Genomic DNA, 21,737 nt, shown 5'->3' with positions numbered 1-21,737 from the left:
CCAGATGATACCACTCTCATGGCAGAAAGTGAAGAGGAACTAAAGAGCCTCTTGATGCGGGTGAAGGAGGAGAGTGCAAAAGTTGGCTTGAAACTCAACATTAAGAAAACTAAGATCATGGCATCCGGTGCTCTCACTTCCTGGCAAATAGATGGGGAAGAAATGGAGGTAGTGACAGATTTTATTTTCCTGGGCTCCAAGATCACCACAGACAGGGACTGCAACCAAGAAATTAAGAGACGCTTGCTCCTGGGGAGGAAAGCTGTGGCAAATCTAGACAGCATACTAAAAAGCAGAGACATCACCCCGCCAACAAAAGTGCGTATAGTCAAGGCTATGGTTTTCCCAGTTGCAATGTGTGGCTGTGAAAGCTGGACCATAAGGAAGGCTGAGCGCAAAAGGATTGAGGCCTTTGAATTGTGGTGCTGGAGAAGACTCCTGCGAGTCCCTTGGATTGCAAGGTGATCAAACCGGTCTGTCCTAGAGGAGATCAACCCTGACTGCTCTTTAGAAGGTCAGATACTGAAGATGAAACTCAAATACTTTTGCTACCTAATGAGGAGGAAGGACTCCCTGGAGAAGAGTCTAATGCTGGGAACAATAGATGACAAAAGAAGAAGGGGACGGCAGAGAATGAGGTGGCTAGATAGAGTTACTGAAGCAGGTGGTGTGAGCTTAAGTGGAGTCCAGGGGATGATGGAGGACAGAAAGGCCTGGAGGAATGTTGTCCATGGGGTCGCGATGGGTTTTCTATTTATTTAGAAGGCTTCTATGCTGCCCCATTCGCCGAAGCTTTGGGCAGCTCACAATAATAAATGAACAAACACAGTATAAAACAATATGAGTCGACCTGGCCCGAAAAATAAATAAATAAATAAATAATATTAACAACTGAAACAACTTTTTAATAAAAAGGTCTTCGCCTGGCGCCGAAAAATAATGACGGTGCCAGGCGGACCTCTCTGGGGAGCTCATTCCATAGATTGGACATGACTTCGCAACTATCAACAACAAATCAAGTGCATTACAAGTCCATCCACACTCAGTGGTATTTTCAAGGCCTACCTGGACTATTTGAATAAATGTTTTGAAAACTATGAGGAGAAAGATATAAGAAAATATTTTATAGAAATTGCCCTTTGTACTGACAGCATCCAGAATTCCATACTGAAATCAAAACTAGCAGAAAGAAATAATGCATGTGGTGCTTCAAAATACCAAGAGATCTAAGACATCAAGAAAGAGATTCTAGACAGTAAGAAAGAGGCAAAAGCTATCTAGAAGAGGCAAGCTAGCATAATGGTGGGGGTAACAAAAACCAGGGAAGAAAGTTTTCAGTTACTAAGTACAAAGAAAATTAGGATGCAGTCCTCATGCTGACTGGGAAATGCTGGTAGTTGTCGTTACTGCTTAAACACGCATAGGATTGTGCCGAGTGTAACAGTAATTAAGTGAACTGAAAGCTGTCGACCAGAACACAGCTTGTATGTACACTGTTTAGTGCTTAACATGCAGGGCCAGATGGTGACCCAGCCTAACAACCACTATAATGAAATGCATAATACAAAATCCTTCAAAATTAAATCCAAGCTTTAATAATATCTATGAGGTTCGGTTGATCCGTGCCGAATTCCAAGGCAACAACGCCTTTGCCTATCCCAGTTACAATGCAGTGTTTCTTCTACCTCCCATATCCCCTTTCTATATTTAGCTCCCCCCACCAACACCGCCCGCGTTCCCCGCCCGCTAATAAAATAGGATAAAAAGGAGGGTCTGGCGAAGCAGCAAGGGCAGAGGGGGACCCCGCGGCGCAACGGGCGTGTTGAGGGCCGTACGTGGTCGTCTTCCTCAGCTTCCCAGATAACTTTGGCAGACCTCAATCACCTCTTCCTCTCCTTATCGTTGTTCCTTCCTGTACTGAGACACAGGGGTCCTCTCATCGTTGCTCTCCCCCTCCCGGCTACCTTCGACTTCACCCCCTTATCTCCAAAGAACTACTTTCCCCTCTCCCTTCCACTTGTAAGCTCCTGGACTCACCCGCAACCGGGGAAGGCTTGCGCAGCACCACCCATCTATTCTTCCACTGCGGGGGGAGAGAAAGAGAGAGAGAGAGTCGGTGGAGGGAAAGTGTCTGCCTTCCCTTTCCCTCACCCACCCCCAAACCAAACAACTTGCAGAAGAAAATGCCCACTCCTGCGCCACCCCGGAGAAAGTAAAAGTCGGCACCGGCTAGGCCAGGCAAGTTTCACGTCGGAGACCTTTTTTCCATCTCTCCACTTGAGCTGGCCCTCCACCACTACCGCGGAATCCGTCATCTTCAGTCATGATTTCCGACAGCTGCTGCTAGCTTGGCTGAGCTACTGCGGGGTCACTTTCAAAATAGCTTCATTGGGTCACTGCTGCCAATGGAACAGGGAGGGGGGCAAGGAAGGAGAAAGAGAAGGGCGCAGGAAGGAGGCGGATCGGCTGTTCAGCTGACGAGAACTGGCAGTCGAGTCAATGAAATGAACCGCGGTGAGGGTCCGTTCCGGTCCACTTCTGAGCTGGAGGGGGTCCCTCCCTCAACGCTGGACTACAGGGCTGCCCTCAAGAGAGAAGGGGCGAGGGAGAGCAGCTGGAGGTGGGGTTCCTTTTACAAATCGGTCTCTTCTCTGCATCCGATAGGAATGGCAGTGGGAATCGGGCCTTTTCAGGAACAGCCTCTGCCTGCTCACTCCTACTCTTACGAGTTATTCTTAAAGAACAGGTGGTAGCAATCACTGTCTGTGGGAGCAGTTGCTGCCTTTGCTGGGTGTCTCTGAATCCATCTTTCCTGCAATCAACAGCTGACTGTTGATTACCTTCTCCCTTTGCCTCTGGGCAGCACGGGAGGGCTTGCCAGCTCCTACTTAAAAACTTAAGGAGTGGGAAAGACATTACAGTCTTTGTGTTGCTCTTTTGCCCATATCCCGTGATGGGGTGGTCTACATTATCTCTACCTATTTATATATTTATTTAACAAACCAGCCTGAAAAACAGATGAACTGCTCCCTACGTTTTTGGGCAGCCTCATTCCAAGTTTTAGGCTGGCTATGACTCTGGGCAGTAAAGAGGCAAGGACTGACCTAGTGTACTAGCACTTCATTCATTCAGCCCTTTTCTCTCTACGAGTGGCATGGTGGGGATAATTTTGGCTCAATGGGGCCAAAAGCACAAGAGATCTCATAAACCAACAAAAAGAGATGTTGGCAATTCATAGCAGTGGTCTCTGCGTGCTCCCTCATCCTCTCTCTCTGGGTAATTGCAGTGAAGAGGATGCTGGGGATTTAGACCTACCAAAATCATATTGAGAATGACTTTCCTTTACCAGAAGCTGGCTCTCCTTGCAAGGAACTATCAAACTTATAAAAATCCTTTTCCTAAGTTGATTTGTACAGTTCTTTAAATCTTCTTTAACCTTTCAAAGAATCATAGTTGTAATGCAAAGAATATGTTCATCATTGATTGGCATAATTCAAATGGGGAAGGAATTCAAAGCTCCTAATATACCAGAGTAAGAAAGAGATCAAGCAGAGTTTGTTAAAGTTTGCAGCTGACATATTTGAAATTGAAGTGAGAAGCAGTGCAGGGAAACCTGGAATATAATCAACATTTTTTTTGCAAGATGGATTCTTATAAAATTTACATTGTAAATAGCTGGGTTAAGTTTTTTAAATTTTATCAGGTTGAATTTTATTTAAAACTTTTATATGCCGTCCCTTATGCATGGCATCTCTGGATAGCTTACAATAATTAAAACAACAAAACAGCAATAAATAACCAAAAATACAATTAAATAAGTTAAATAAAAGCATCTGTTAAACATTAAAATTTTAAATTAGTTTTTAAAATAACAAATAAAAAGGTTTTAACCTGGCGCCGAAAAGAATATAAACTCGGCGCCCGGCTCACCTCTCCAGGGATAAATAAATGACTATAATGTAAATAGCATGTATAATATGTAGTGTCTAATAACTACTTATTGTTTATTGAATATGGAGTAGAGACATTAGTTTTGAAGGTATAACAGAATGGTAAGAGGCTGAGAATTATAAGTATAAATTTGTAATAAACATTAAAACAAGTAAATAACTGAGCTTCGGCGAACTTTTAAGTAAAGCTACACAGCTTCTCACTCGCAGAGTAAAAACATCCCAATATGCCTCACGGCTTGTGGCTCCAAATGGCTGTAAGAAATGGCATGATGGGAGTTGTAGTTTTAAAAGTATATGGTTTTCTTCTGTGGCGCGCACCGCAGTTTGTGGGATCGGGCGAGGACGGTGATTGACAGTTCTTTTGACCAGTGGCTGATGAGGTTTGGATGAGGCGGGTTGGCAGACCGGCGGGCATCTCCTTGGTAACCGTAGCAGGACAAGAGTTTCCTTCTTCGAAGACGACCAACTTGTGTGGTCTACTAGCCTCACAGTAGGAAGGTGGGGAGCCAAAGAGGTGAGCGGGACCGCCCCGCGGGGCCTCTTTCGGCGGAGGAGCTTGGATGGCCTGGGGAAGGGACGGGTGAAGCAGCGGACGGGGGGAAGAGGGCGGCTATGAATCTATTATTGACAAACTTAAGGCGTTAGTCCTCGGTTTGGGGAGACGAGGTCTTTGGGTTGGACTTCCTATATAGCATGATCTTCATCAGGTTTACATGGAAAGCAGGAAATTTGAGTTCAGTGCCATAGGCCTTTCTTCCTAACCTAAAAGTTGCGGCCCGCCTCCTCTTGCTTTGAACTGGGACGCTCGCGTGTTCGCTTAGGAGGAGGGATCGCAACTTGGTTTGTTAGACAGAGAACTCGGGCTGGGTTGTCCCTGCGACAATCCACTGGCCCAGTTCCACACGCTGCATGTTTCAGCTGGACCTTGCTGTATACCAAGGATGCAGCTGTTTTACCAGGTTTCTTAGCAGCAGCTCCACCCATTTTCCAGGCGTTTCGGGTGGGGCAGGAGCAGTCTTTGTAGCCCTTGGTTGGCAGTCTGCAGGGTTGCTAGTGTTTAGCACAAAGCAAAGCAAGAGGAGTAACCGGGCAGTTTCCACAGAGATAAATATGTGGTGAGTTCCTTCACGGTTCTGTATCGGAACCTGTGCTATTTAACTTTTTCACGAGGGATTTGAAGTTTATTATTTATTGCACTTCTTATACCGCCTCATAGTCCATAGGCTGCCTGGGCAGTTGACAAATTTAAAAGACATACAAACAACCATTAAACTAATCACATTTAAACAAAACAATAAATAACAGAACCAATACAACAAGACCAACAACCCACAACAACTATAATAAATTAGATTCATGGCATTGTTTGGGACTTGGCCACCATATAAACCAGACTCATGTGGGTAGTAAGAGTTCTTAGGGCTGAGCAGTGAAGTAGCCACGTTTGCCCAAATTATGCAAGTGCTTCCAAGGAAGGAATCTTTGTGAAACAGTAATGTGGGACAGCTATTTCCAACAATAAATCGATGCCAATTACCAACACAGGATTAAGCATGCTCACCGTTTCAAAGGTGTAGATGAGAAGTTATCTTATGCCTCATTACTAAAATGTTTTGGCATTTTAACTTGCAGTATTCTTTATTTTTTCTTAAAGAAAGGAAAGTACATGCCATTGTCTTTAAATTTAACGCCAGTAAAAATGTATGTTAGGACATTTAAATCCCATTGAATGGTTTAATTTTTTTCCTTAAAATATTTAAAATACTTGAATATTGGAGCGAAGTTACCATCAAGTATCTTTTTAAAAAGTTTTGCTTACTAAAAAAAGTACATTCAACATGCTATGCTGAATAAATCTCTTAGTATCACAAATTTTTCTGATTCAAATTACCCGATGCAAGTTATGTAAGTTGTTATGCAAGTTAGGTAGTTGCATAGGGTAATTTACATTGGCTGCTCCTGTATGACACAATATATATGCTCAGATGTTGAGGGTAGAAGCCTTTGTGAAATGGTACTGAAGAATGTCTGCAATCTTTTTTTGGGGGGGGGGTGTCAATACATGGTAAAGTGCTTGTGTCTGCACTAATTGTAGCCAAAATATCTAGAAATGAGTAAATAACTGAAGCAATTAGAGAAACAATTTTTGCTTCACTTGCTAGTGGGGGTTAAAATGTCTGAAAATCCAAAAAAGCAATATTGGGCAAAACAGGAGCTTAATTTTAAACAGAAGCTCTTGATCAAACTTCAGGAGTTTTTCAGCAAAAATGTAGTTTATTCTTGTTGCTTTTCTTTTGTAGAAACCAGAGGCCTGAAGGATTCAGAACAGGTGAAAAATTTGGAGGATCAGTAACAGGTGATGCTGGGTCAACATAAGCACATCCATTACCAAAATCAGCCTGTCAGGTACCTACCATTAATGGAATTCTCTGCTCTTACTTTCCTAACAACTTAGCCCCTGAAGGATTTTATATTTTAAATATAATTGTTAATTAATTTTTGCTCTAAAAACAAAAAACTACATTTAAAACCAAAAACATATAAAGTTAAACATACAATTAAAACAGTTCTTTCAATGTAGTGCCCCCTCTCCCCATCACCAGGACCAATGATACATGTTACCAAAACAACAAACATACCTCATTCAAACATTTCAGGACATTCACTCCCTCCCCCCTCCAGAACTGTAATGATTCAAGGGCTCAAATCCTTTCCCCTGTTTAAAAAAATGACTCAGTAAATACACTCCAGATAAGGTTATTTTTCTTTATATGCTGTTTTCTCACTTTAATGTTTATTTTTAATAGCTATATTCCAAAATTCTTTATACCAATCAGAAAATTGGTAATCATAATTTACTTTCCAATTCTTAGCTATAATTAATCTTGCTGCAGGTACTAAATTTGTTGTTATTATCCCAGCTCCATATTTATCAAATACTGAGAGTAATACAATTCCAGGGCATATATCTGTATTTAGACTTAGTATTTTTACTACACTCTTTAAAAACCACTTTCCAAAATTTTATTATATATTCACATTCCCACCGCGTATGAAAGTGTGTATCTACTTTGAATGCTCAGATTCAAAGCAAGTTCCCAGTTCCTTATTTCATGGAAGTTAGAAATCAAACTCAAATAGAAAATTGATCAGAGACCAAAAGTTTGTGCCCCTGAACCTCAAATTAATCTTTCAAATATGATATAGCGCCATGTTTAGGAGAATGCTGCCTTGAAGATAAACAGTAATTCTCTCAAAGCCATCATTTTTTGTCCAATACCTATTAATACATGATGATCACACATTGTAACAAATGGAAAATGGTGCCTGAGGTCCCATAATAATTGCAGTAAGCTTGAGGCCACCCAGGGTAATTTACTCACATCTGTGAAGAGTGCCCTCTACGGGGTATCAATAAATTGGTTCCAGCCTAACACTTTGTTTCCAAGGAGGACATGGTTTAAGCATGGTATTTCCAGGGTCATAATAAAATATGTAGAAAACAATAGTGAACTAGAGATGTGCATGCCAGAAAATGCTTTGGGGAAATAAGATGCTTGCTGAAATGGGGCAGATGGTAAGGTTACCTTCATGAGCTACAATTCCTGGTGGCACAAAGTTTTCTGCAATTTAAGTGTTTTCAGGTTTGAAATAATTATTTTTTCTTCCATCTGCAAAAATGGGGAGCGGTTAATAATCTGTCCTCAGAGACTGATGTCTAATTTCTTGGGTAATGTCAAAGGGAACAATCCTATGGCCATTGCACAGTGTTTATAGCATATGTCAGATTCTCAGCTCAGAAACAGTGCTATGACTTCAGGGATGGGAACTGGTGATCTACTTCTCATTCCTCATTGCAGGCGGTATGGAAATAATTATGCTGTAATTTCTCCAAGATAGGAAAAATGACCTTGGAGAGGAAAAAGGGGATGTTTTGGTGGGCAGGGAGGGGAAGAGATACAAGGTATCCTGCAGCTGCTCCAATCTTACCTGTCCGATCCCATCCTGAGCTCAAGCTAGATGTCTAGCAAAAAATGCCTGGTGAACAGATAGCAAGGCGAAAAATGTGTCTATGCCTCTAATTTTGGGGGTTACAGTCACTGTAATAGGATTACACCTTAAATGCTGCTGTATTGCTATTTTTATGGTTTATCTACATCTCTCCACCACTTTTATTCCTGCAGCAAACCCAATGCAAATTACAGAATCCTCCCCATTCTCTGTCTTGTTCTGACAACAACCCTATGAAGGAGGCTAGGAAGAGAATCCATGACTGGCCCAAAGTCTCCTAGTGAGCTTCATAGCCATGCAAACTACAACCTGGATCTTCCAGCTAGCTCTTATACAGTTTTCTTCCAGTGTTGAGCTCAGAGTAAACTGACTTCCAGGTCCAAAAAAGAAACACCAAATATCTGGTGAAATTTCTGTTTGTAGAGCCTTCCCTCCTTTTTGTTGATAATGTTTTCCAAGTGTGGTATTAATACATATTCAGATATAATGCATTTTGGAAATGTGTTTTAGCTTAGCTCAAAATCAGTTTTTCAGTGCCTCAGTTTCCAGAGAAGTAACGGTATTTTGGCTTGCAATGAGTTAATTTTTTAAAAAAATGTTCATTTCAGTTCAGTACATTTCTATACCACCCGATAAGTGAATGATTCAAAGAAATTAAAACCGTAAAATTTATGACTAAGACATATATAAAAGTTTTAAAATTTAGAAACAAATCAAAATCAGAATTAAAACATATCATTAGAAAAAATTATAAAGTCACAGCAAACATTTAAAAATAAAAATGAAGAACTGAAAAGCCTGGGCACCTGGGTGACTTGCAACAACTATGCAATATTTGGTTTCTTACCTGAGAGCAACATGGCCTACACATGCAACAAGTTCACCCACAAGATAAAAGAAAACAAAGAGTTTTTAGACAGAGTGGTGGAGCTCCAACAGCTAAGTGTAGTTCAGAAGCAAGAAGAGCTTCAAGCAAGGTGAGACAGAAAAAGAGAACCCTGAGGGAAGGGAAAATGAGGAAACTTTCTGGAACAGGTTGACAGATGCAGAAGACCTAGAAAACACTCTGCACCAGTGGATACAGTGGAACTCTTGAACTGCTTACTTGAGGAAGAGATGTGTGAGAAACCCACTGTGAAAGAAGTACACTATGTGACTCTGAACAAGACAAAAGGCTATCAAGAAATGGAAAAAAAATACCAAAGTTTTCAACAACAAAAGAAGAGTGATAGTCATGAGAGACTGCCTGTTGTGTGAGATGGAAAAAACATATATGTCACAGTGACCCAGAAATTCGCCAACTATGATGTCTCCCTGGAACCAAGATTAAACTAATAAGTTCACACAACTCATACAACCCACTGGCAAATACTCTTTCCTTCTCTTCTATATGGGAACTAATGACATTGCCAGGAGAAGCTTTGATGAAACAACATCAGACTATGAAGGTCTAGGGAGGAAAATAAAAAACTCTGGGGCCCAGATAGTCTTTTACTCAATCGTACCAGTATGTGGAAGGGAACTGTTAGGGAAAGAAGAATCCTTCAAGTGAATGACTGACTACGATGGTGGTGCCATAAAGATTGATTTGGATTTCGGGACCACAAGCTAAGCTTCTTGGAAGATGGACTGTCATTTTTTGTAAGCCGTCCAGAGACTTTAGTGTAGGACAGCATATAAAAACTTTAAATAAATAAAAGAAATACTGGCAAATGATGAGCTGCACCTCACAGGGAATGGAAAACGTGTGTGGCAACTAAATGGAAAAAGTTCATCAGGGGGGCTTTAAACTGAAACACACAGGGGAGGGAGATGTGCAGCATGGCATACCATCACCTGGCAAAGACTTACGTATTTCAACACAGAAGAAACCTCAGGCCCAGCACCAATCTCCTCAAAAATGTAGGAAGAAAACCAGGGCATAGCCAGAATGAACTTCGATGTCTCTTCACCAATGTCCAGAGTATAGGAAACAAACAATCTGAACTTGAGCTCATAGTACACGAGGGCAATTATGATCTTATAGGAATAACTGAACCTTGGTGGGATGACTCACATGACTGGAACTCTACAATTGATAGACACAACCTGTTCAAGAAGAATAGAACAGAAAGGCAGCTGGAGTTGCACTATATGAAACAGACACACATATCTACACAGAAATACAAGAAGAGGAACTGAGTAGCCCCACTGAAAGCCTCTGGCTAAATTTAAAGGGAGCAAAAAATAAGAAATACGTAGTTATTGGCATCTGTTACCAACCACCCAGTCAAAAAGAGGACAAGGATGCAACCTTCAAAAAGCAACTTGCTGGCATTTCCAAGAAGGATGCTGTATCATCATGGGGGACTTCACTTTCCGATATATGCTGGGAGGCAATTTTTGCCAAACATGGCCCTTCCAAGAGATTCCCGACGTGTTGTCAGCAACTTCTTCAGCAGAAGGTAGAGGAAAGAACGAGAGGAACAACTATCCTTGATTTAATACTAACAGGGATGACCTGGTGGACAAAATAGCAGCCACAGGAACTCTGGGGAAAAGTGACCATGCAGTACTTGAATTCTCAATTATAAAGCATACAAAGGTTAACTGCAGCCAAACATGTATCATGGATTTCAGGAATGACAGCTTTAACGAAATCAAAAAACAATAAGTACCATGGCAACACACCCTTAAGGGAAAAGGAGTCCAAGGGGGTGGGAAAAAGAAGATTCTCTAAGCATAATTTCAAACAATTATAACAAGAAAAAATTGTAGAAGACAGTACAGGGAGCCAAGTGGCTCCAGAAAAAAAGTGACAGCTTGAAAGAAAAAGAACATGCATAGGAGGTGAAAGCAGGGCCAGGCTACAGAGATAGACATAAACAGCATGTTTATATACAGTATCAGGAAGGCTAAAGCAGGAAATGATCTGAGAGTAGCAAGGGATGCTAAGAACAACAAGAAAGCCTTCTTCAGATACATCCAGAACAAAAGACATGTGAAAGAGGTAAGTGCCTAGCTACATAAAGTGGATGGTGGAGTGATAACAAATGACAAGGAAAAGGCAGAGGCGCTCAATTCCTGCTTCCCCTCAGTCTTCTCCCAAAAGAAAATCTACAAAGAGGAAGTGCATGTTGAAAGTGAGAGATGTCAGCCTAAGATTGACAGATAAATGGTCAACAAATTCCTAGATGGAATAAACACTTTCAAATCTCCAAGACCCAATCAACTCCATCCCAGAGTCATAAAAGAGCTAGTGGAGGAACTCTCAGAACCACTGGTATTATGTTTGATATATCTTCAAAAATTGGAGACAGTGGAAACAGTGCCAGATGACTGGAGCAGTCTATGATTGTCTATCTTCAAAGACAGAAAAAAAAAGATGAACTTGTTAACCTAACATCAATCCTTGGAAAAATTCTGGAGTAGAATATTTAAAAAGTCAGTCTGTAAGCATCTTGAAAGAAATGCAGTGATTAATAAAAGCCAACATAGATTTATCAAAAACAAATCCCATCAAAATAAGTTAATCTCATTTTTTGATTGGGTTCAAACAGAGGGAACACTGTGGATGTAATTGTCCTTGATTTTAGCAAAGCATTTAACATAGTGCTCCACAACTTTATAATAAGCAAATTAGCAGTAAATCTACTAGATAGAAAAACTATTAGGTGGAGCCAAAATTGGCCTCTAAATAGGATACAGAGAGGTATATTAACGGCACCTGATCAAACTGGATGGAGGTAACTAGTGAGGTGCCACAGGGTTCAGTCCTGTGCCCAGTGCTCTTCAACATTTTTATTAATACTTTGGATGAGGAAGCACACAGAAAGGTAATCAAATTTGCAGACGATATAAAATTGGGTGGAATTGCAAACACCCTGGAAGACAGAATGAAGATCCAGAGCGATCTTCATAAACTTGTCCCTATTGTGTTGCTTTCTGCCCAGTGTTCTTCACCTAGGAAAAGGAAACCAGATGCATCAATACAAGATAGGGAATACATCTCAACAGGACTGAAAAAGAAAAAGATATTGGAGTTATTGTGGGCAACAGACTAAATATGCGCCAACAGTTCTCTGGGAGAACTGGGCGAGTGAGAGGAACTGCAGGACTAAGAAGGCAGGGGACCAAGGTAAAGTCTCGGAAGGGATATCGATGACAGACCAGGAGATGGCCTTGGCGGGAGTCACGGGTGTTGCTGTCTGCTGCGAGAGCTGCGACATGTTCGCCCTTCTCCCCCAGGAGAGGCAGGGATAAGTTGCCCTCGGTGCAAGATGGTGACCCTGCTAGAAGAGGAGATGAGGTACCTGAGGACCGAGAGAGCTCTCCAGGCCCCCCCAGAGCAGCAGAGGGTTGAGGGAGAGACCACTGGAGGAGCAGCTGCGGAGACATGGAGGTATGTCACCCACAGGAGTGACACCAATGTCACTCCTATGTGCCAGTGTCACTCCTGTGCCAGTGTCACTCCTATGTCACTCCTGTGTCACTCCTGACATCTCCTGGCACCAATCTGAAGCTGGGAAACAGGTTCTCTCCACTTGGGGAGGCTGGGGCTAATGAGGCCTCAGCAGGATCCCCAGCCTGGGACGTCAGGCGGCAAGGGGACTGCTGCAGGAGAGGCGAGGGCCAGGCCACGGCCACCCACCAGCACTGGGAAGGTACGGTGGTGGGGTTCTCTCACGCCCACTGGCCTCCATTTTTGAGACCTCATGGAGAACGGGTGAAGTTCCAGAGGACTGGAGGGTGACATCATTGGTCCCAATTTTCAAAAAGGGTAGTAGAAAGGACATGGGGAATTATAGACCAGTTAGCCTTATGTCCATTGTAGGAAAAGCAATGGAAAGGCTCATAATAGAGAGAGATCTAGTGATGCTAGATAGGGAAGGGAGGCTGACAGCCGCACAACACGGCTTCCGCAAAAACAGGTCCTGCCAGACAAACCTTGGGGAATTCTATGATAAAGTTTCGAGATGGCTAGATGGAGGGGATGCAGTGGATGTGGTTTACCTGGATTTCAGCAAGGCCTTTGACAAAGTGTCCCATGATATCCTGGTTGAGAAACTGAGGAGTTCTGGGATAGACCAATGCACTGTCCGGTGGATTAGGACATGGTTGACTGACCGAAAGCAGAAGGTAACCATTAGCGGGGAATCATCGGGATGGCGGCCAGTGACAAGCGGGGTCCCCCAGGGCTCCAGGCATCCTAATGTTTTGTACTTCAACTTTTATCAACCTCAGCATGGCCAATGGTCAGGTATTCTTGGATTTTTAATCCAAAGCATTTATCCTTCTATGATGGTGACTGCCTTACATTGTTAGACAAAAGGTGTGTTCACAAATTGCATTTAACATCCATTTATACTTTCCATACATTCAGATGGATGTGAGAATCTGTTTGCATGCACTTAAACCTTCATACACAGATGCTACTATCCTATTTCATCAAAGGTACAGATAAATACGGCAGAATCAGGGTTGAATTAAACCCAGAAATACTTGTGTGAATTGATGGGCCCATAGGAACTGGAGCCTTATATGTATTTCTTCCTTCAAGAATTAGCACATAGGCCCCAGCTCCACTTCTTTTAACCACTACATGGAAAGGAAAAGCAGGGATTGGATCCCTTGTATTCCTTTTCAGATTTTAGAAGGTAGTGTGAAGTCCTGTTCTTTCTGCATTCTATTACCCCCAAATTCCTCAAGGTTCAAAGTAAGTATTAAAGATTTAGATTTTTCTTTTTTAACTAAATGTTGAGATCTAATGCTGAGAACAGGATATTAGAGGGGGAGAAATAGAATCCTTAACCCTTTCCTGTGCCTGCAATTTACATTACAACTGGATATCTTTTGACAAAGTAAGTGAGGACATGGGTGCCTGATCCAGATTGGACCATAACTGGGGAGGGGCAGAGTTTCCTTACACCTTCTGATGACCCACATTATAGTCTTGATCTGTGCAGTAAACTTCTAAGGTTACATTCCATACCTAAAAGGTATACCTAAAGGTATTGCCCACAGAATAAGTAGAATTCCTCTGAAAACACTGGCATACTGGCAAAGTGAAACTGAATGTGCCCAGCGTAACTTTGCCGGCAGTCTCTGCCATAGGTTTTCATGGGGCAAAAAAACTCAATAACCTTTAGATTGCTGTTCAGAATATCAGCCAATCAATGGAAGACATATCTCTTGAACAAACATAAATAAAATACATTACTGGTTTTATTATTTGGTTTTTACCAAAATATGAAAGAAATATACAATATGCTAAGCTGCAGCTTGGAATGAAAAGCATAAATGCTTCAGTTTTCAGCACTCTTTAACTTGTTACACCAGTGGCATTTTATGAGAACTTTTTGTCATTTTGCAGGCTTCAACAGGTACAGGCCAAGTTTTACATTATTAGCTAAATAGATATCATTGTTATAGTGGTAGAATTGTAAGTCTTATAATGGCAGAAACTTTTTTTATCTTTTGCAACTTTCCATTAATGACTACTCCAGAGTTCCTTTAAGAAGGAATGTGAAATGGGTGAGCAATCCAAGCATGACTTACAGTAGTTTGGTTTGAAAATAAGCCAAAGTATTTGCCCCCAGGCTCAGTGAATTCTTTTAAATTTCTAAAAATGGCAATTTCACATAGCTGCCCTACAAATGATAGATGCAACCAGTAATTCTGAAGGAAGGTTCTATGATCCCTAGCAGAAAATGACAGCCCTGTGGCCCAGAAGAAGCCATAGAGGTAGAACTGTCATGTGTAACTCCAGATCTGAGTTGCTTGCTAGTAGCCCAACCTCATGTTACAAAGTACATTCAATAACTTAGGAAGCTTTCCAGTAGGACTTACCTAGGCTACAAAAGTGAGGATGCCCTTTGAAGCTTGACATTGTAGGAGATTTGCTATTCCCCATTATATCACCCTGCAGAGGAGTCCTACATAGCCCAGAAACATCATCCAATGGGTAAACCTGGAATTCTTCCGTGGCTCTGATTTTAATTTCAGATGGGGAAGAATTTGGGGAAAGCATTAAATCTCCCAAAGCTTGTGGTCCTAATTGTGATGAATTTTACCATCTTCTTTATAACAAAGTATTCCACACAGGAAAAATATACTTTGCATAGGAATATCTGGAATGTAACTGAATCTGCTACAGACTTGCTTGGGCTTAAATTCCACTAAGTCCATTGCAGAATAAAGTAGGGTTAGATTTTTTTTCCATGTAAGGGTTTGAGCAATGGATAAATAATCATATGAAACTGTCAACAAATGAATAAGCAAGCATAAAAGGGTGTGAAATTGAAGTCAGCAGTAATTCTGGTCCTTTAGGTAGTAGGCTTGTGGACTGGATCTATATCTGTACCTGATTCATGCAAAAGGCCCAATCATGTCTTCTGGTTACATGTGACCAGGTCAAAATATCTTTTTGAAATTCAAACTATCCATACTTTGGATTAATGCAATGTTTTATTAGATTATTTCGTATTTGAACAGTTTTTTAAATTTTGTCTTCATAAAAGCAATTTTCAGACAGGAGGAACTAGTCTTACTTCTTACTGTTTGAAGTTAACAGTTTCATGGGTTTCCAGCTGAAAGTGCACTGGGCTGTTGCCAGGTACTTGGGGAAGTAGTATTTATGCTATAAATTAATGTACAGTTTGCATTTGGCTCTCCTGGGTTTATAAGAAGTCTAATCTGGGTCAAACTTCACCGTCAAATATCTGGGAATTAAGACTTAAACAGATTGATTTTTTTTTCCTTTAGGATTTCTCACAGGATAAAGACATGAAAATTATCTTTGACATCCCATGAAACATTAACACTGGTTCACTCAGACTTTCTGTACCAGCAAGTGCCAGCATGTACAGACCAGGAGAGAAAGTGAAGCGTCGGATGCGTATGCATGGTTCCAGCATAAGAAGTGTTGAAGTTGCTAGAGGGAGAACTGGATATGGGTTTACTCTTTCTGGTCAAGCTCCCTGTGTTCTTAGTTGTGTTTTAAAAGGAAGTCCTGCTGATTTTGTTGGACTTAAGGCAGGAGATAAAATATTTGCAATAAATGAAACTAATGTGAAAAAAGCATCCCATGAAGATGTGGTAAAATTAATAGGGAAGTGTTCTGGAATTTTACATATGGTTATTGCTGAAAGGCTTGGTCACACAGACTCTTGTTCAAGTGATGAAGAAGTTGGGTTTTATGATGGGAAGGGGTGGCTGAAGCCAAAGCCTGACTCAAAAGGATTAGGTATCAACAGAGCAGAGAAGGTTGTGGAGGAAATGCAGTCTGGTGGAATTTTCAACATGATCTTTGAAAATTCTAACATTTGTCCTGATAATATGCAGACCTCAGTAAGAAAGCAAATTCCAGTTCGTGAAACAGCTGCTGTTAAATTAGAAAGAGGAACTGAACATGCAAACAGTAACCCTAATATTGTCTATAATGAGGAACTGCCAAAAACCTTGAATGAAAACTCAGTTTTTACGATGGGATTGGAAAACCAGGAATATTTTGGATTGGATGCAAGTATTTTAAATGTAGCTATGGTTGTAGGCTACCTAGGATCAATTGAACTTCCTTCTTCAAGTTCAAATTTGGAATATGACAGTTTACAGGCTATTCGTGGATGCATGCGACGTCTTCGCGCAGAACAAAAAATCCATTTATTGGTGGTGATGAAGATTATGCACGACTCTATTCAACTTTGCAGTGATAAAACTGGTGTGATTACAGAGTATCCTGCAGAGAAGCTAGCTTTTAGTGCTATATGCCCTGATGACCGAAGATTCTTTGGGCTAGTTACCATGCAGGCCACTGATGATGCAAGTGTAACTCAGGAAGATGAAGCTGTTTTGAGGACATCTTGTCATGTATTTATGGTAGATCCAGAACTGTTTCATCATAAAATTCACCAAGGCATTGCACGACGTTTTGGATTCGAATGTACAGCTGATCCAGATACCAATGGCTGTTTAGAATTTCCAATGTCATGTCTATCTGTTCTTCAGTTTGTCTCAGTTTTGTACAGGGATATGGGGGAATTAATTGAGGGAGTGCGGGCCAGAGCATTTCCTGATGGAGATGCAGATGTTCATCAGAATAATAGTATGAGTAGTAATAGTGATAGTGGTATTGGAAATTTCAACCAAGAAGAGAAAAACAATAGAGTTTTGGTGGTTGATCTAGGAGCTAACTCAAATAAACATGCCCTTAGTAATATACAAGACAATCCAGTAGACAGAGGACAGGCTGTTTCCCATTGGAATTTTGGACATGAACAGGAAGGAAACGCTGCATTAGAAATCATATTTCAGAATGATAAATCTCAGAATGTAAGTAAGTTCCCAGCATCTTCAGCTCATGTTGAAGTTCCATTAGTTTCTTCCAAAAGCTCAATTACAACATGCAAGAAAAATTCTGGGGACATTTCCCATCAAAGATGGTTGCCTGTTCATGTGTTAAAAGATTGGCAACATGGATGTGTCAGTGACCAGGAGTCGTACACAGATTCTACAGATGGCTGGTCAAGTGTTAACTGTGGAACCCTTCCTCCTCCAATGAGTAAGATTCCTGCTGACAGATACAGAGTTAATGGCAGCTTTGGTCAGCCTCCTCTAATGTCTCAAAAGAATGAATTATCTAAAAAAGGGTTTCAAAAGCAAAACACGTTTGACTGTCAATACAGTGTCAGAAAGGGCAAAGAAGATAAAAAGGTAAGAATGTTTATATAAGTTTGTTAAAAAAAAGTTTTGCAGTTGAATCATTTCATTCTGTTAATGCAATACAATGCTGTTAGGGTTTGTGGGGGATACATACAATGAGCTGCTGTTTTCTTCCTGGCAGCAATTCTTACTACTATAGCAAAATCAGAAAAAAAAATTAGTCACAAATAATACGAATGTTGAATAATAGCATTGGGCTGTGTTTTTAGGATGGAGAATTGAAATGTGAATAGAAAGGAACAGACATTACTAGCATTCATCATGGATGCTGATGAACATTTTTACCCTGCTGTTCTGCCAGGGATCCTGAAGTTTTACTTTGATCAATAATAAGATAGTTCCTACTCTCATGCTTATGATCTGAAAGACATAATACAAATGGAAAAGGGATTAAAGAATTGGAGGTAGAAGAAAAAATACGAATGTACCAGTGCTTCATTTCAAAATGTGTTATTTCTGGCAGGAAATGGTCAAACAAGCTCCCTACAGCTCTTCCTTCTTTTGCCTATGTATGGAGATAGGTGGGTCTCCACCTCACTGGGATGTTTTAGCTGGGAGGTAGTAGGTGCAGTGTCCTAGTGACACTTGGCCCTTTGGCCAATGGAATGGATCTCAAAAGAAGCAAATCTGTTTTTAAAAATAGTTTATATGTCTGTATATTTTCATATTGTCCCTAGTGGTCAAGGTTTTTGGGATATAGATGCCAAAGTCATGTAGTTTATACCCTGCTTATCCAGAAACAAAACCAAATGAGATTAAACCACAGGTTTATGGATTTGGTAATTATATTTGTGTATTTCATGAAGCTTGGCTGGAGACTGAGGCTGAGCAAAGTGTTGGTGCTATACTATATCCCTCCCCCACAAAGTGTGGGCCCCATAATTGGGTCCTGAAATCATCTATATCTTTCTATAGAAGCCAAAATTGTATTCCAAATTTTCTTTTGAAACATCTTTCTAGGTTCCATGCTCTAACATAATGTTTTACAGAGCTCAGTCCCCCTTCCTTATATATTTATATAAATTTTACACTAAAATTACACTATTTACTAAATTTTACAATGTTTAGGGAGCAGAACCTTGGCAGTTTCATTTTCCATTCCTTTCCTAATTATACCTAATATGGAGTTTGCCTTTTTCACAGCAGCCATACACTGAGTCAGTATTTGTATCCAGCTGTTGTTCATAACCCCAAGATCCCTTTCTTTATCAGTAACCACTAGCTCAAATCTTAACTTATAATTGAGATGGGATAAGTTGGGAGTTTTTCCTACATTGTGCATTCCTTAGCACTAACCTGGATATTACAAACATTTTAGCAACTTGCTCTGTAATTGATATTGTCAAAACCCTTGTGTGAAAGAATGACCAAGTATTCTAAGGATTGTCCAGAAAAAGACTAGTATTTGGGGACAGCTAACCTTAGTACATAGAACATCCCATTTTTGAAGTTTGGGTCTGGGAAAGGCAATATCCAAGTGCTGCATGGATCCTGGCTGCTCTGCAAAAGTTTTGATATAAATCTGAATCTCTTGGAACAAATTAGTTAGCTAATACTCCTTGGTTGGGTAAATTCATAAATGCACATAGCATGATACACATGGCTATTTGTCTAAACCAAACCATTTGTTCAGATAATCTATCACATTCCAGGGCATTGCCTTGACCATGTGTCTGTTCTCACAGAAAATGAGAAACCTCTTAGTCAGTCTATAATCTTTCCTTTTACAGTATTTTTCTCCAACAAAGCAATAGCCCATTTGTAACAGCAGGCAACATGTGGCCAATGGGTTGGATGCAGCAACTACCTTTCCCCAATATCTTTTTTAACTAAAAATGTGCATCCTCAGCCAATACTGGGTACAGTAACTATTTATTTCCATTTCTATGCTGCCCCATAACCAAAGGTTCTCTGGGCAGCTTAGGAACAAGGTAACTGTACTACTTTGTGTGTTCTAAAATGCAATGGAGTGGTCTGCTAAATTTCATCAGGAAATCAGCATCTTTCATTTTCAAAATGAAGGGGTACCTATAGAACTGTGTGGTGCCCCTCTGTTTAGCCCCCAAATGCCCCCTGAACCTCATACAGTTGGACCCCAATTTATAGGCTTCTGTTCTGGTTAACATCCTTTTAATGTGATATTTATTTCTTTATTTAAATATTCTGTGCTGTTCTTTACCAGAATTTCTAAAGTACTTTAAATATACACAGGCCATGTTTTTATTACTGGATCTGTTTGCAAGAAATATGCCGAACTATTGCACTTTGAGGCCTTCTATATTATAAAGCTTCTATTTAGCCTTTGGCTATGGAGTGGCATAAAAATGTGATAAATAAATAAAACTGGTTTAAACAACTTGGGCAGAGCATTGTATGACTTTGAACAGGCTGCCATGAACAAACTTGGAACAAACTTAGAACATGATATGTGCTCAGAACTTCTGCCTACCTGTACTTTTGCCCCAATAACTTAATGACCTACATAGTAAGGTTTTAGATCACAACTGAATGATTAAAATGTATGTAGTTATACATTTTTAAAGCTGTTAATAAAGCTGTTGCTTTTTATTTATCCAACTTCTTATATGTAGTTTTATGTGCAAATATCTGAGATTGACTTACTTGCAATTAAGGGATCAGCCCCACTATGCCTGCTTTCTCAGCTAAGAGTGCTCTCACCTTTTCTTCTAACAGGACCACTTAGTCTGCACTTGTTGCATGTGTAGACCATGTTGCCCTGAGGTAAGAAAACAAGTATGCACAGTTATTGCAGGTCACCAGCACTGTGGAGTCTTCTTTGCCTATTGTTTGTGCTACTTTATGAATCTTGCTTGTTGGGCTGTTGTAACATCCAGTCCTTTCTCCTTTCTTCACTAAATGTTAACAAACCAGTCCTAACAGTAAATCAAGTGCCACCGCCAGCTTGTGTTTGCTCTCCCTGTTCACTCGCTCCTTGCTTGTATCCCGGAGGCCCTAGATCAGATGGGGCAGCTACCTCTGATCTGCTTAGCTAGGGGTTATGAACCAGAATGATTCCCAGAAAGACCAAAACTTGTTCTTCGTCGTCTGTCCAAACTTGTTGTTAACAGGATTGCAGTGTAAACTTAGAAGGGTAGAAAAGGACAGGAAGGGAAAGGGGGGGGGTGCAATGTTATATATCAGGGAAGAGAGGATGCAATGAAATAGAGGGTTTTGTAGATGTGGATCTGGTAGAGGAAGTCTGGGTAAAACTAAAGGGCCTTGACAGAAGGAGGGACCTGACAGTGGGGGTATGCTATCGCCCACCGAATCCAACTTGAGACCCTGGACAATGCCCTGACAGACGAGATTCAAAGGCTATCTTGGGGGAATGACATGGTAATTACGGGAAATTTCAGTCTCCCAGGGGGAGACTCACTCGGCAGTGATGGCCAGGTCATGTTGCTTCCTAGATGATATTGAGGGAGGGTTTTTCATGCAGAGGGTCCAGAAGGCGTTGAGTGGGAGAAATATTCTTCATTTGGTTTTGACCAACGGTGGGGCTGATAGATGAGGTGCAGATTAGGGGAGCTCTGGATGCGAGTAATCACTCCATCCTTTGCTTTGAGATCAGGGGAATCGGGATGAGAGGCAGGTTGAGTACTAGAAGCTGGGAATTCATGAGGGCTGATTCTGATCAATTGAAGGCCAGACTGGAGAAAGTGTCCTGGGAGATGATACTGGAAGGCAAGGGAGTTCAGGAGGGGTGGATGGTGCTAAAAAAGGGAGGTCTTGGAGGTGCAAGCCTTGACAATGCCACTAGTTAGCAAGGTGGGGAGCCCAAGGAGAGCACCGCTGTGGTGGTAAGAGGAATTAGACGTAAGAGGAAAATCCATAGGAAATGGGCACTGGGGCAAGTAGACAAAAGGTATATTGAGGGAGGAGACTTGTTGCAGAAGAATTCTTCTCAAGGCTAATGCTGATTATTAGCTGAGACTTGCAAAGAATATCAAGAGCAGCAAAAAGGGCTTCTGTTGATATGCATATAGCAAGAGGGAGACAGGTGGTGGGACTGCTTAATAAGGAGGAAGGGGATTTGGTGACTGATGTGACGGA

General features: G+C 41.1%; 2 protein-coding genes across 13 annotated transcripts in view; one reads left to right on the top strand and one right to left on the bottom strand.

Moving 5' to 3' along the window:
- Window positions 1-2,461, bottom strand: part of DOK7 (docking protein 7) — a 71,744-nt gene extending 69,283 nt beyond the window's left edge. For all 8 annotated transcript variants that reach the window (XR_006413562.1, XM_044418488.1, XM_044418490.1 and 5 more), the window contains exons 1-2: window positions 2,259-2,461; window positions 2,038-2,083 (exon numbers count right to left, since the gene is read on the bottom strand). Coding sequence is in view for 7 of the 8 variants with exons in the window: in XM_044418488.1 (XP_044274423.1) it covers window positions 2,038-2,083; window positions 2,259-2,315 (103 nt within the window). In the remaining variant the exon portion in view is untranslated. The remainder of the gene's footprint in view (window positions 1-2,037; window positions 2,084-2,258) is intronic.
- A 28-nt stretch (window positions 2,462-2,489) lies between these two features.
- Window positions 2,490-21,737, top strand: part of RGS12 (regulator of G protein signaling 12) — a 172,590-nt gene continuing 153,342 nt past the window's right edge. The window contains exons 1-3 of one of the 5 annotated variants that reach the window (XM_044418484.1): window positions 2,490-2,620; window positions 6,254-6,359; window positions 15,708-17,654. In XM_044418484.1, coding sequence (XP_044274419.1) covers window positions 15,804-17,654 — 1,851 coding nt within the window. In that variant the 5' untranslated portion in view covers window positions 2,490-2,620; window positions 6,254-6,359; window positions 15,708-15,803. The other 4 variants (XM_044418483.1, XM_044418486.1, XM_044418485.1 and 1 more) reach the window with 4 other exon arrangements.

The sequence above is a fragment of the Varanus komodoensis genome, unplaced genomic scaffold (genome assembly GCF_004798865.1).
Source record: "Varanus komodoensis strain SLA01 unplaced genomic scaffold, ASM479886v1 scaffold9, whole genome shotgun sequence".
NCBI lineage: Eukaryota > Metazoa > Chordata > Lepidosauria > Squamata > Varanidae > Varanus > Varanus komodoensis.
This window is presented reverse-complemented; position numbering and strand designations above follow the sequence as displayed.